This window comes from Aphelocoma coerulescens, chromosome 1 (assembly GCF_041296385.1).
Source record: "Aphelocoma coerulescens isolate FSJ_1873_10779 chromosome 1, UR_Acoe_1.0, whole genome shotgun sequence".
Taxonomy (NCBI): domain Eukaryota; kingdom Metazoa; phylum Chordata; class Aves; order Passeriformes; family Corvidae; genus Aphelocoma; species Aphelocoma coerulescens.
Genome location: NC_091013.1, coordinates 15,810,380 through 15,825,196, shown reverse-complemented (window position 1 = coordinate 15,825,196; position 14,817 = coordinate 15,810,380). Strand labels below are relative to the sequence as shown.

Here is a 14,817-nt window from a genome sequence, read left to right as displayed (position 1 = left end):
TCCTTGCAAGTGTTTGTCACCTGTGACAAATTTGGCTCACTACAGTCCATTGAAATGATGTCAAAAGACTGCTATACTCAAGTATTCCATCTACAGCTTGTAACTGTTCTTTATAAAAAGTTTAAAACTCTAAATGTTCTGTATGTGGGTCACTTGATTCTGTTGAATATTTTGAAAATCTGAAGCTAAGAACTGTTTCCTCAAAATCAACAGCATCCCTCCTTTTCTTTCACAGTTTATTTTTTTAGCTGGGGATAAACAACATCACATTATCCAGCATTCTGAGCATCAGAAAGAACACAGGAAGTTCTTCTCTCTTCATATTTTTTGGAGAACACAAACATATTTTGGCATCTCAGATGAGGAGAGAACTGAGTAGAAATGGTGCTGGTGGTACTAAAACTCTAAAACCAAAAACCCCCAATAATATAGGGGGAAAACATAAACACACTCTTGTGTCAGTTTAGCTTTTCTTTGAAGATTACTGACAGTTTTAAGTGATTCAAAGGTGAAAAATGAAATCCCTCTTTGCTTGCTTCCTCAGAACTTTAGATACAATCAAATTTTCCCCGAAAAACTCTTCTATGACATCTGTCCATCTGCTGAGCAGCTCTGTCTTTCTTACTATTTAACATACAAGAAATTAAAAATCTCTCCATCTTAGTAGCAGGTCTATCCCCTGAATCTCAGATATGCCTCAATAGACACATTTTGTGAAAATTACTATATTTGGAGAATTAGAGTAAGAAATAGCCTAGTTTGTAACCTATGAAATCTCATTGCTTGTACAATGTCGTAAAGCAGGCATACTTAAATTTAAAAAAAATCAGGCAGTAAATCTGAACTGCAAGAAATTCTGACCTTCTAGACTAAGATAACATGCCACAAATGCAGCTTCTGAAATTAGCAATTAGGTACATGGCAAAAAGTACAATCAATTTTTTAATACTCTAAGCACATTATTAACATGATAAATGTATGTAGTGGGTTTGGTATTCCACACTATTGATATAAGGAAACTTTATGAATGACAAGCACTGTTATCTTTATCACCTGAGGTCCAGAGCAGTGACAGACTAACCATTAGTTTACAGAATAGTCATGAAGAAACACAGATTATTTTACCCCACTTTATTCTACTTTATGTCACAGAAAAGCATCACCACATTAGTTGTCCAATTTGTACTAGAACCTTACGATTTATTTTTTTACTGTTACATAAAGAGCATAAACTGCCAAGTTCAAATACATCATTTCTGTTACATGTTTTGGACCTTATTACCTTTTCCTCAGCCATATTCAGATCCACAACCAAGATCAGTGGAGGAGATATTCTACACTCACACATGCCCTAAACACAGCAAAGCTCAAAGGATCTTGTGGTGATTTTGCAAGAGTAGAGAAAAAGATTTAACAACATGTTCTGAAAATAGTAACACTTTCAGTTCAAAAAAACCCAGCAATAAAATAATTTGTCTTGTTACTACAAATTGTGTCTTGGTTCTCTCCTCATCCATAACCTCGAAGTTACTACCAATGATTTTTTATGAAAACATGAAAGGCATCCAAAATGCTAAGCACCAACTGTTTCATTTCTTGTTATTGACAGTTTTTCCTCTTGATTGCAAGAGGCAAAACTTGCCTGTCCTGAGTATGTTCAAAAGTCCTATTCATAGAGACTAATGTTATTTATTTGGAATACCAACACTAGACAAATGAGGAAAAAATTCTCTTACCTTTGCTTGCTGTAGCCAGGAATAACTGAAGTAAAAGGACTGCTTGAACAATCCTGAATCTCAAGAAAATGTCCTGTATTCTGCTGACACAGCAGTGCTGTTTTCCCCAGACAACCATTCTAGAAGAAATAATTAAATAAATAAACCACAATGACTGGAAAACGTGTAGGTGTGTGGACATTATGACAAAATATGTTTCCAACGTGAGCATAAATCTTCCCAACCCTGTTATACTATTGGGCATATATTGCAGAGAAATGCACAGATACACTGTATATTGCTAAGACACTAAGAGAGAAAGAGATGTTTGCTGAAAGGAAAAAAACCCCCAAACCAAAAAACCCATTCAAGCTCTAATTCTCCAAAGACTACGAATACATCAGAGCATGGCCATGGCTCCTTGCACAAGTAAGACTTTCAACATTTGAAAAACAAACCCCTCCAAAATATTTGCACACAACAACAACAAAAAACCCAACCAAAAGCTGACAGAGAAAGCATGGAGAGGTTATCCAAAAGCTTTATTAATTGCAGTAAGTATGCAAGAAAGCATCTCTTCAGTCCATTACCCACACATTCTCTCATGTAACATTTTAACAGCAAGACCGTGAACTCCTAAGTAAGAAGCAAGATTTTGATTCCCAATCCTCATCCTATTATCAAGGCAAGAAGCTACACAAAAAAAAAAAAAAAAAAAAAAAAAAAAAAAAAAAAAAAAGATAAATTCCACAAATCACTGTGGGCAGCAAGTTCACAAACAGCATCATGAAAACCTGGTTTGTCTACCTTTCCTCCTAGTGATGGTTGTCTAACGTGAGCAACAGGACAAAAGAAAACATGTTGAAAAAAGGATGTGCCTTCTAGTATAAGAGATATCATTCGATGAAAGAATTTTTTTAAGATCTATTCAAAAAAGCGTACATCTGAGTATTTTGCACACTGAAAGAAACATTCAGATGCTTGTTGCATGCATTAATTCTTAAATAAAAAGGTTTAGATACATAGTGGCAAGTGATTCTATAGCTGATTCTTGAAACATGCACAGCAGTAAACTTTACAGGTTGACTACCTTTCATGTATCACCTTTAGGGTAGAACAGAGCATTCTGCCTGACAGCATAACTTTTCCATCACAAGCTGGGTGCATGTGCAAGTACACTGGTCAGCACTCACACTGCTCACAAACTACACTGTGCTTCCGCTCATGCTGTGTAGGCTGCAGTAGATTCCCTTCTTTTCAGGCACTGTAAATGGTGAACTCTTTCAGGAATTTGAAATTTTTTTAAGGTTAGGGCTAAAATGCAATTTTTTTGCAAGCATTCACACAAACGTAAATATTTATTCATTTACAATGGTTACTGTTGGCTGAACTCTGCAAGATAAGTGCCACAGGAATAAACTGAGAAACAGTGAAGTTGCTAACCAAATGAAGCTTTGGAAATTGATTAAACATACATGCAAATAAATGATACATATATAACAACATAACATAGAAAGCATAAAGCAAGGGCTTTTTTAAAATTAAGAGCACTGCAACATTGTTGCCAGTGTTTTCAAGAATTATGCAATGTGCAATACTTCTAACAAATATAAAAAAGCTGACAGAAAATAAATCATATGCTAAAACAATGGTCGTACCTAATATACACAATCCTATGCAGGAACAGATCAAAACCAAACAAAAACAACTTTAAAAAGGGAAGAAATGTCAAAGGTGGGCTAGCTTTCTAAAGATCCCCAGGAAACATGTTCAAACCTGTACTCAGCTTGCTTCTCAGAATGTCTAAAAATCATGTATTAATAAAGTTGTTCCATCAGCAAACTGAGTAGCAGAATTACATTAATTATCCTAAGAACCTGATAATGAAAACTGTTGTGCTTAAATACATCTGACAGCTTCAAGACTGTTCATCTACAATATAATTTCCTAGGATTAAAAGAGATGCTCATCCAAAAACTGTGTTTCTTTTCATTACTTACTCACACTTCCCATTCTAGTCTCAAATTAGGTTACTTCCAAGCAAAACCAAGCTGCAATTCTATTCTTACATTTTATGGGGAACTCTCTTCTTTAGTACACAAACCATCTATCCACAGTGAGGTATTTAGACAACAAAACAAACACAACTGCCAGCGTCCCTTGTCTCTACTACCCAGACACCAAGAGTTGAAATGTGAATGGGATGGAGCCCAAAAATACTCAGCGGCATCCACAAGTGCAGCCACCAATGCTAGCAAGTAATGAGGCAAGATGCTTGCTTTGTGTCACAAACGATACTGATTCAGAATGCTCCTACATTCCCTGCTTTTAGTTTTCCTCTTAAGCCTCTGTCCTGCACACAGATACACATGAAATGAGCTGACTAGGACAGAGGTTTTCTCCTCAACCACCAAGCATGTCTTCTATTTTGTTTGGCAGACCTCATTAGACAATGATGTTAGTGTCCCATCCCCCAGAAATAAAAACTGCATTACAAAAGTCTAAATTTGAGTACAGGAACCAAGAAATTCCTGGTACTGACTCCAGACCTGTCTGAGCACTTTGTAGCCCTGAGGAGTTTGAATGAACCTTCCTCTAACCCTGGCACTTCAGAGTGAGCTTTGCTAATATTTGTCCAGTGTTTAAACAAAAGGCTGTAATAAATACTTTCTGTACATTTAGGTTTTTATCTCATCTGGGGTTTTTTGACATTGTTCTCACTTCCTGAGATGGGCCTGGCAAAGACAAATAGGGACAGAGGCAGAGCTTCTTGTTGATTAAACACAGTCACATCAAGAACTCCAAAACTATTCAAAGCTATGAATGAAAATTAATGATCCCAGGCAAAGCAATAAAATCCAGATAGCAGGAAACTGAGTAAATGCATAAAGTGAAATACTGACATGGTCACAGCTCAACTGACTTTTTGCAAGACTTTGGACAGTTACACTGCTCAAGATCTGTTCCAATGTCTAGATAAAATATACAATTAAAAGAGTTGGTAAAATAACATTTGTGTTCCTTTCTTTTTGCAACAATGTTGTTTAAGTACTACCAAAGAAAAAGATGCTGCTAGCTTTGGTATATTTTTAAAGGAAAAAAAGCAAGATATAAAACACAATTTCACCATATCAAATGAAGATCATATGATACATTCCAAAACATTCGGCCATTATGTTCTTCTTAAATTTATTTAAGTTCTTTCCTGTATTAGAATCCTAAATCTTTACTCTTAATGATCCTGAACACTAATGTAATTGCGATATATAATTGTGGACATTATAGAATTAGGCATAAGGGATTGTTTTAATTTGTTTTTAATTTTGCTCATTTATTCAAATGAACACTTGTATTGTTCTTAATAATAGAAGAATACAGCATGACTGAGAGATCTCAGGATGAATATGCATAGTTTTTGCAGTAGGATGAAAAATTTTCACTTGTATATCAAGCAAATCTAATCAAGTACAACAGTTACTGAGCCACCCAAGTGTGGGAAAGAATTCTAGGCACAAACTACAGGTAAAGATGTAACCAGCTGTCTTCAATTTCTCAGTTACAACTAAGTCACTTTTATTTACAAAGATCTAAGTGTCTGAAGAAGATGACAATATAAAACATTTCTTCATGGTCAGCAGAAAAAACGAAAATTCAGAAAATAGAAATTAAAGGCTCAGGCATAAATCTGTTACCTCTTGTTTTCTCTCCATGAAGAGTGTTCTATTTTGACCAATTACAACCTTGTAGCATTGGTACCCAGGTCTCACAACATTTCACACCATCTTATTAATTTGAAAGTCAAATTAGAATTGACAGAGATTTTCTTAAATGAACAAACATACTTTGAAAAACTAAATTTTTTTGTCTGTTTTGTTATACATGTTGCAGTTCTGCATTAATATCACATTCTTCGCAAATTAAAGGGGTTAGTGGAAACAAAGACAGGAAAATGGTATAAAAGGAGTTTGTATTCTTATCATTAATACTAATTAGCTCATGCCATGCTAGTTTACTACTTTCCAAGTGTGCACCCATGGGTGATATATCAAGACATTTAGGACTTACCTTCAGCAACTGCTTGCCTCTTACTACAGCAGATATACTTTCATAGGATTAAAGATGAAGAAAGTGCAAAACATAAAAACAGCTGTTGTGTTCTGTAAAGTATTTTGCTAAATCACTTTTGGAAAAATACATCCGAATTTCACAATTCCTGTTGAAAATACATATTTACTAGCAGTATTTAATAAACTATTAGTTCTTTTATGCAAAGTTTTAGGCAGAGCAGGTTTTCACTGCCAATGCATAAACAGTGGGTTACAGAAACTTTTGTTGGAAATCATGGCCCAAAACAATCATTCATTTATTTCAAATAATGCTGTCTGTCTACTGCTGCACTTCAAACTGCTTTGTTCAAGCCCCACTTATTTCATCCATATTCTCTGGGTCTCATTCTGTCTTCTGTAGTCATCCCCTACTAAGATTTTGGATTTCAATAAAAATATTTCTCAAATTTATAGAAGTTACTGCTGAGGAGGAAGGTAATAATGAATGGTAAGCTTCTGGCTGTTGTTCTGTGATACTCTGCCTTATTCAAGTCTATACCAGGCGATAAAAGGCTAAAAAGAGCAAGAGAAACACATCATACTGCCCAGGTATGAGAACTTCTTGGTGTCTTTCCTTTCAGAAATGTAAGGCTGTAGACTTCTTCCACCAACTCCTTATATTTTCCAGACTGGAACCAAAATGCAGTAAAGTTTTAATGTTATTTTTAAATTTTGGCTGAAGCAACTTAGATGTAATAGGGAGGACGCTTATGTTGGAAACTCTTGTGTCACAGTTAATCTTGGCACACATGGTATTCACTGACTTAACAGCAGAAGTAGTACCATTGATTTTAAAATGTTGTTCCATGGGGGTTTTTTATGTGTTTTTCCAAAATACAGTAACAGGATTATTACTGTCTGATAATAATTTGGTTTTCATTAATTTTCTCCAGTGTTAATCATGTCTGTAAAAACTGTATTCTTTATGGTCACCGTGTTCATACAGTTACTTTTTGTAGAACACTAGCTTTTTCTAAGACTGTAATGGTAATGTGTTCAAGTACCTTCCTCCTGACATAAATCTTTACTGTTTTCAAAGACATTAAATATTTTACTTTTTTAATAAGTTGGCTTACAGATAGCAACCAGCCACTTTGGTACAGACATCAATCATCTACAAAACTCATAGCTGGTTGATTGAGTTCTTATGAGAACTGAACAGGAGGATGAACTCTCTGAGAAATCCATTCTTTTGTTTAGACTTTCAACTGTTGCAGGATACTGCCATTAGAAAGACTTTTTAGTATATTTTATTTTACAAATACCAAGCTGTGAAAGCCAAGGTCTGCCTTCAGTTCAACTCACAGATCTCCCCTTAGATTCATCTAAAAATGCTAATTTAATCACTCAGACCTGTGTAAGTGGATTCAGGAATGGAATGTGCTATTGGATGGCTCTCCATTACTGACTTCAGTGCCAAAAATACTGCACTTTTGGTACTTAATTTTCTTGTACAGCAACTTGAGTCCTATATACTGCAAAAATAGGGCAGGGGACAATTACAAGCAAGTTTTGTTCCCTCTTATCCAGACTGGAAATGTTTTACCTCCTCATATCCAATTGTCACCTGGGAGATGAGCAAGAGGCCTTTCTCTAGCTTTTATAAAAGTTTTACACTATCCAGGAAATCCTTATCTGCACGATGTATTCCCTCAAGAGCACAGTATTGCCCACACCCTCTGTTAATCCTAGAGCAAACTAAAAAGCCCTTCAGTGACAATGTCTGAGCAGGTTTCCTCTCAAAAGAGTTTACAAAGTACTGATGAAGCCTGACAAGCAGAGATGCAATGAAAGTAGTTATGTTTGTCACAAGTCTGATTATTTCAACTTCAGACAGGTTGTTTACATTTTCCTTAATACTTTGGGGTATGGACATATATAGGTTTAAGGGAGGGGGAAACAACAAGATGTGTTCTGCAGAGAAGAAGACCACACAAAGGTTGGCACATCAGAAAAGATTAAAAGAACACTACGTGTGCACCTTGAGCCATATAAGAACATGAGAAAAGGTATACAGAGATATAAGCACAAAAAAGTAGACAAAAAGTTTTCAGAAGCCTTTGTATTCAGATACAGGACTTGATTTGATGCAGAGAGAAAGAGGGAAGGACAAAGACTTTTATAAACCTCAAATATTCATATTAGTAAACAATGTAAGCAGACTGTGAGGAGTCAGGTGAGGACCAGGCATGCCAAAAAGAAGACCATCCAGCTCATGGTTTCAATTTTCCTACTTTTCAGAAATATAAGACTTCTAAAAGTTTCATTTTACTGTAAGTGGGGGAAAATAAAAAGTAAATAGTAGTTTCTGCTCAGTTTACACTTTTCTTCCCCACTCTCCTTTTCAAGCTCTTGGCTTGAACAGCAACACCTTAGAAAAGAAATTATACTGTGATTTCATCCTAAGCTTCACTTTATGGACTTAACAGGTGTCTTGGATCCTGCTCTTGGAGCTCTTAAAATTTCTCTGGAAGCTAAGAAGCACAATATTTGGTGGAGGATTTTTGGTTGAAAGAGGGGGTGGCGGGGTGGTTTAAAACAGTCTCTCAGGCTTTTTCAGTCAACAGCCCAATGACCAAAACTAATTTTGTACCACAGAAATAAAACTCATCAGTTTGGAAAGATGGATGCACTAAAGCAAGCATCTTCCAAAGTCCCACTAAAACTCTGATAAAGAATATGTCATCACTACCCTACACAGCCTAAGGAAATACAGTCATGTTGGCACTTCAGCCTTCACATGGGGTAAACACTTAGGGAACCTCTATTAAGACATTCTAGGAAACAGGGTTATGCCAGAACTGCATTCTGGGCCTCCTTTAGCACTTCTCCTCAGGGTTCAATGTAAGTCTCTGCAGGGGGACAGGAAATGGTACCATTGCCTGCGTTAGACTACTACAACTCAAACAAGTTAGTCAATAGCAAACATTTGTAAACACTTGAAAGTCATCACACAGGTGAGTAGATGACTTGAAAGCAACTTCAGAAAAGTTTATTTAAATCTGAGCCATTCCTGTGTGCAATCCCCACAAATGTATCAGCTCAAAAAATTTACGTTTTACAACTAGATTCCACATGGCTTTTTTCAACATCACCACCTCTATTAAAAAAAAAAAAAAAAATTTGCCTTCCCAGAAATAAACCACAATCACCACATTGCTGACTTGTTGAAACATAGATGAGGGTGAAAAAAATAAAGCATTTTTAATTCAACAAAGTCACTTCAAAACATGAAGAAACCCATCAGAAACCCATTCAGCCAGCTTATGTCCATAATTAATTTGGTGCAAAAGAAACAAAGATATTCAAAATCTTGCTGGGAACTCAGAACCTAAACATGGAATTTGGCAGCATTCATAGTCATGCATGCCCAGATGTCTAATAAATTCAGGCAGAGAGGCACAGTAATTTTTTCTCTAAAGAAAGGGACTTATTAAAGGAATATTTTGAACACTAAAAGCATCAGTATAAGATGCTGAGTTTTGTTATGTGTACAAAATAACATTTCCATAATTATAATAATCACATTACTCCTTGTCTTTCTAGTTCTACCATTTCCAAACGTGTCACATATTGTCATACATGACAACTTCTGGCAAACCTTCTGATGGATCTCTTAGACCTTAACTCCCCAATGATTCCTTTAAGGAACACCATAAATGAGAACATAGTGCTTAGTTTGTGAAGTGTGGTGGCCAGTGAACCTATGTTACAAGGGACAGAGCGTGCTCAGTAAGACAAGTCCCCAGCACCACAAGAACCACTTTATGTTAGGGTGACCAGAAAGGCTTCCCCCAGGATGCATTGTTCTGTTATGTTAATCTATCCCAGTTCGGATTCCCCAGCTGCCTGTCAGCCTCTACCTCTTGTCACTCCCCCAGAGCTTCCCCATTAGTCCCTCTTCCCTAGTCCCATCTTTTTCCCACCCCCGGATAAACCCCCGGTTCGCCAGTGTTCTCTCATCTTTGCCCCTGAATCTTTGGCAGTGTAGAAGCAATAAATGCTCCTGCTGGAACTCATGCAAAGGCCCTTCCCATCTCCTTGCGACTGTCTTTACACTGAAGCGAGCCGTGCGTTTGTGCCTGCACGCATGCGAGCTACAGAGCCGGACAGAGACAGTAATAGTGAAAGGTTGTTCTTTTTGGTAACTAAGGCATCACTTGAGGTACTCATGCAAATTTCAGAAAATATAAATAATGTGATAAGTTCTAGTAATTTTCTATAAGTTCTACAGATTGAAGAAGTATTTTAAGTAGATTAGGGAACTTTATTAAGTATTTTCTATATACTGTCTCATCTAGTATAACTGACATTCTACAGTCTTCTTTTAAAACAAACAAAAATAAGCTAATCATGTTCCTAACTATACTTTTTCTGTGAGCTGGTAAGAAACTGTACTTAAGCAGCCAGCAGAAGATGACCTAGAACAGAACAACAAAATCACATTTTTATAAGGCACTAGCTGAAAAGCAGCTGTTGTGTCAAACAGTATTTATATTTCTGTGCTACAGAACTCCTCAATAAAACAAAGACAGAAAACACTGAGTCTGGGACTTGAACTGCCAGATACACTTCTAAAATCTTGTGTTAGTTCCACTGCATAACACCTGCAATAAAACTGTCCTGAAGCTGATGTAGGTAGCACTCACAGGTTGAGTACCTGTGGCATACAAAATATTCAGTTCACAGCTGAAGACAAATCCATGTGACTCACGAAGGGAGGAGTTTGAGATCCACTTTTTTTGTCTTTGATTTAATGTCAGCTACAAAAGACTCTTTGTCCATCCTGAACAACAATAAATTTCAAAGGTATTTTGTCACAAAAAGAATGCAAGACTCCCAAGTAATTGAGTCCTATTAATTACCATATAGTTATACAAGCCTATCTTTTTCATAGAGCAATTATAGATCCTTTCCAAACTGTAACTCCACCAGGAATTTGTGACTGGAAAGAGTAAGACCCTCATAATCATGAGCACTTATCTAACAAATGAAATGATCAACTCTACTCATGTTCACAAGCTGAGTAGCACCTACCAACAAATTAATATTCTCTAAATCCTTGCATCTGGAAAAAGAGCAAAGCTTTTAATTGAATCTAGATATAAAACTACTGGTAGACTTACCATTTATCAGAAAGCTAACATTTCAGGCCAAATAACATGACTTATTAATGCTAATTCTTACACTGACATCTATGAGATTACTTGCATGAGCTACCCTTTGGCCTTCAAATAATCTAATCTATTACTCCACTGAAAACATAAAACTTCAAACTCAAGTGTAGTGATCATATTTAAAGCTAAACTGCATTTGCCAAGGCCACTGATCATGTTACATGCTAGGAACTAAGAATTGTCCCAATTTAACAAGAGTTATTCCCCCATGAACTCCCAAACTTTCTCAATCTGCCAACACTCTACGGTTACTAGTGGAAGACCTGACTAAAAGCACTCACAGCACAAAAACTGTATATATTGGGTAATTAACTTGAGAAAGGGAATTTATTCCTTCATCTCTCTCCAACTGGCCCTAATCTGAGCCAATTTGTGTTGATTTATTAGAAACAGAAGTTTAACATTAAATTTGGAAGGCACTGAAGAAAAACGAACATGCTAACAAATTCCATTGGATCTATAGAATTACCTTAAGATACTAAAGTAATATTAATAAAGATACCAATAACACTAGTTCACTTGGTACCATAGTAGAAATAACATAATGTTATCTTACAGTGTACGTAGAAAATTTTGTGATCCTAATTCGTATCTGAGCAAATTCTGTTTATGTGCAATTTCTTTCCTGCGTCTTTTTTCAAAGCATTCCACTTCAGAGCTTTGTCTTCATCATTAAATTATAAGTGTGCTTCCTCAGTGAAGACAAGTACTTGGAGATCCTCCTAAGCAAAGACATGTTTTTTGTTCTTTAGTTTAATTCAACAAACACACTACTGGTCACCTAGCAGAGGAACAAATCCTGCTTGTTTCCCCCATGGAAACAGTTACAGAAGTATGCTTTCCACTTGGGAATACCCTTAAGGTTGAAAGCTTAAGATCAGGAATGTCAGCTTGTGCAGCTCTCTCCTAGTGATGATGTACACTGTTAGCCTATACAACCAAAAAGGAGAAACATGTTCTGAGTAGACGCACATAACACCAGATTTACTTTTTCAGTACAAGAGACAGAACTGGAGACACAACTAATTTGCTTTGGGATTGATAACGCTTAGGTCTGGAGGTTGTAAACTCTATTTTGGCTCATGTTGAAGCCAATTCCACCACACCTTCAGGGTTACTCTGATTGTAGGGAGGTTGGCCCAGATAACCCACTGTGGTTCCTCCTAGCCTTACCAATTCTGGGATTTCATGTAAATCAAAACCAGACACAGCTTGCACAATCACACATTTAATTTGCTGGATAAGCACACATTGAACTAGTGTACAAACATTTATTCCCTGTTTCTACATAAATCAATGCAAGAAAATAACACAGTAAAAGCAACAGAGTTCAGTACTGTTACAAATACTATCCATGAATGACTAAATCTATACATTTGCAAAGCAAAAATAAAGTCAGTCAAGAAAGGATGCTTCCAGTACACTTAACCAACGGACATGACAAAAAATCCCCAGACAAACCCCCGTCTCAAAATAAGTATTGTGCACAAAAGGTGACTGAAGACATCACTTTTAGTGATACAGGTTTCCTTGCAGAATGTATGCGAAAGAAGCAGGGAAAACCTTTAAGCTGAATACATTCTCTGCACCCGTTCCCACAGAAAACGGGTGTGAGAGCAAACCCCGACCCAGTCTAGCAATACCGTCCCAACGGAATGCTACCCTGTCTCTTCGTCTAAACCGCATTCAAACGCCACCAACGCCTCTGCCAAAACCACTCACTTTTCAGGCCAATTTAAACACGCTACTAAATGTTTCTCGCCGTTGACTAATTAAGCGCCTAAAATAATGCTAGAAAGCCGAAGGAGAGCTTTCCACCAGCAGCACCGAGAGCTGCACCTGATACGCGGCGCCGCTCAGGACGAAGCCCGGCCGCGCTCCCCGCAGCCCCTCACGGCGGCCTCACCCCGCACCGGCCCGGCGCGAGTCCCAACGGGCCCGGCCCCGCCCGCGGGACCTCCCCGCTCAGCCGCCGGCCGGGCGAGACCCGCAATGCCACGCCAGGGCACTGCCTGACTAAGCGGGAGCCGCCGGACTTGCCCGCGGAGGTCGGAGCTCCCCGACCTGCGCTCCTCCGCCCGCCACCGCAGGACCTCCCCGCCCTAACCTCGCTCGTCCCTCGGAGGAGAGTCGGCGGAAAAACCCATCCCAAGGGAGCCGCGCACCTCTGCCGCCCGGCCCCGCAGAGTCGCTCACCTCCACCCGGCTCAGGGCGACTCCCACCCCCGCAGCCCGCCGCGCTGCCGGCCCCTCCCGCCCTCGGGAGCCCCCCGCCTCCGGCCGCCTCTGCTCCCGCGAGCCTGCAGCCGCTCACCTGGTGCTGGGCGGCCGCCCGTCCCGTCTGTCCCGTCCCGTCTGTCCCGTCCGTCCCGTCCGTCCCGTCCCGTCCCGTCCCGCCCGCCCCGCGCCGCAGCTCCCCCGCACCGCTCGCTCTGCACTGGGCACAGCAGGCGCGCCGGCGGCTGCGGCAGCTGGGACAGCCACTGGACGGGGGCGGAGGCAGGCGAGGGAGGTGCTGCGAGAAGCCGAGGGAAGCCGGCGCGGCGGCGGCCGGCGGAGCCGCCCGGGAGCGGCCCCGCCGCCCCTCAGCAAGGCGGGCTCGGCAGCCCCGGCGGCCCCGGCCCCTCCCGCCCGGCGGCCCCGCGGGTGCGGGCGCGGTCCGGGCTCCGCGGCAGCGGCTGGGGCGCGAGGCCGGCCCGGCGCGGGGTGCAGGCGGCGAGCAGTGCCGGCTGCGCTGGGACAATGCGTGGGGACACTCGGTGGCTGCACACAACCAGCTCGGGGAAAGGAACTACTACTGCGAATAAACTGTTTCACATTCCTTGGTGGGCAGAGTGTTCACGGTCAAACCAGCCTTCTCTCTTGCAGAGCTTACTTGACCTTTAAAACAGACTTAACTACCTGAAGCCCTACTGTAAACGTAGTTTTTCACAATTAGCAGCCTTCATTGAATTTCAATGAGATTCATACTTTAAGTCCGTTCAGATTATTGGTAGTGTAAATGAACTTCACTATCAGGACGGCAGAAAGCTGAAGCTGTGGCCCTCCTCTTCTCCTTTTCAATTGCTTGAAATGAAGCATATTCTGAAAATGCAGCATTTTCACTTGCTCATTTTATACCAAATGTTTAGGAACTGCTCCTTGCATGTGGGCTGGAGCTTTGGTCACTAGGCACTGCTGAAAAGAGACAAAAGCCTGGCTCCAGGGCATAGCTGGTGAAAGCACATACAGAGGCAAAGGCCAGAGCTGTAGGCAACAACTCTTCTCAGTGTTACTGAAAAGATAAGACAAGACAGGGACAAATTCTAGGAACTCCACAGACGGTAGGTCTTCCTGAGGATATAAGGTGTGATGAGTCCACATGATGAGCATAGTTTTGTAAACAAATACTTGTAAAGAACAGATGGGGGTAGAGGGAGAAACTTGTTTCATTTTGCTTAGATCAGTGGTGTCTTTGGCTACTTTGGAGCTGGCATCTAGTGGAACACAAGGCCAGTGCTTTTGCAGTTCCTCACATGGGAAAAAAACAGGAGGCATTGGTCTTTTTCTGCCTCGCTTAGTGGAATATCTTTCACTTCCTCAAAGGCTTAAGGACCACAAACTTTGTTTTCTTCCTCGCTTAAACCACCTGTGAGAATTATAACTCCTTCTCCTTCACTGCTGATCTGGATGTCTGAGGTCAATGAGGAAGAAAAGAAAAATTGTCCTAAAGTTAGTGCTAAGTGTGTGAATAAGAATATCATTTGTCTACGAAAAGACTTGCCTCGTGATTCTACACCAGTGATCTTCTGACACATCCACAAACAGTGCACTTTACCA

At 39.8% G+C, this 14,817-nt stretch overlaps 1 protein-coding gene across 1 annotated transcript in view; it reads right to left on the bottom strand.

The window, feature by feature from the left end:
* Window positions 1–13,392, bottom strand: part of ADGRG2 (adhesion G protein-coupled receptor G2) — a 58,546-nt gene extending 45,154 nt beyond the window's left edge. The window contains exons 1-2 of the mRNA XM_069002456.1: window positions 13,313–13,392; window positions 1,737–1,855 (exon numbers count right to left, since the gene is read on the bottom strand). Coding sequence (XP_068858557.1) covers window positions 1,737–1,854 — 118 coding nt within the window. The 5' untranslated portion in view covers window position 1,855; window positions 13,313–13,392. The remainder of the gene's footprint in view (window positions 1–1,736; window positions 1,856–13,312) is intronic.
* Between the last annotated feature and the right edge of the window lie 1,425 nt (window positions 13,393–14,817).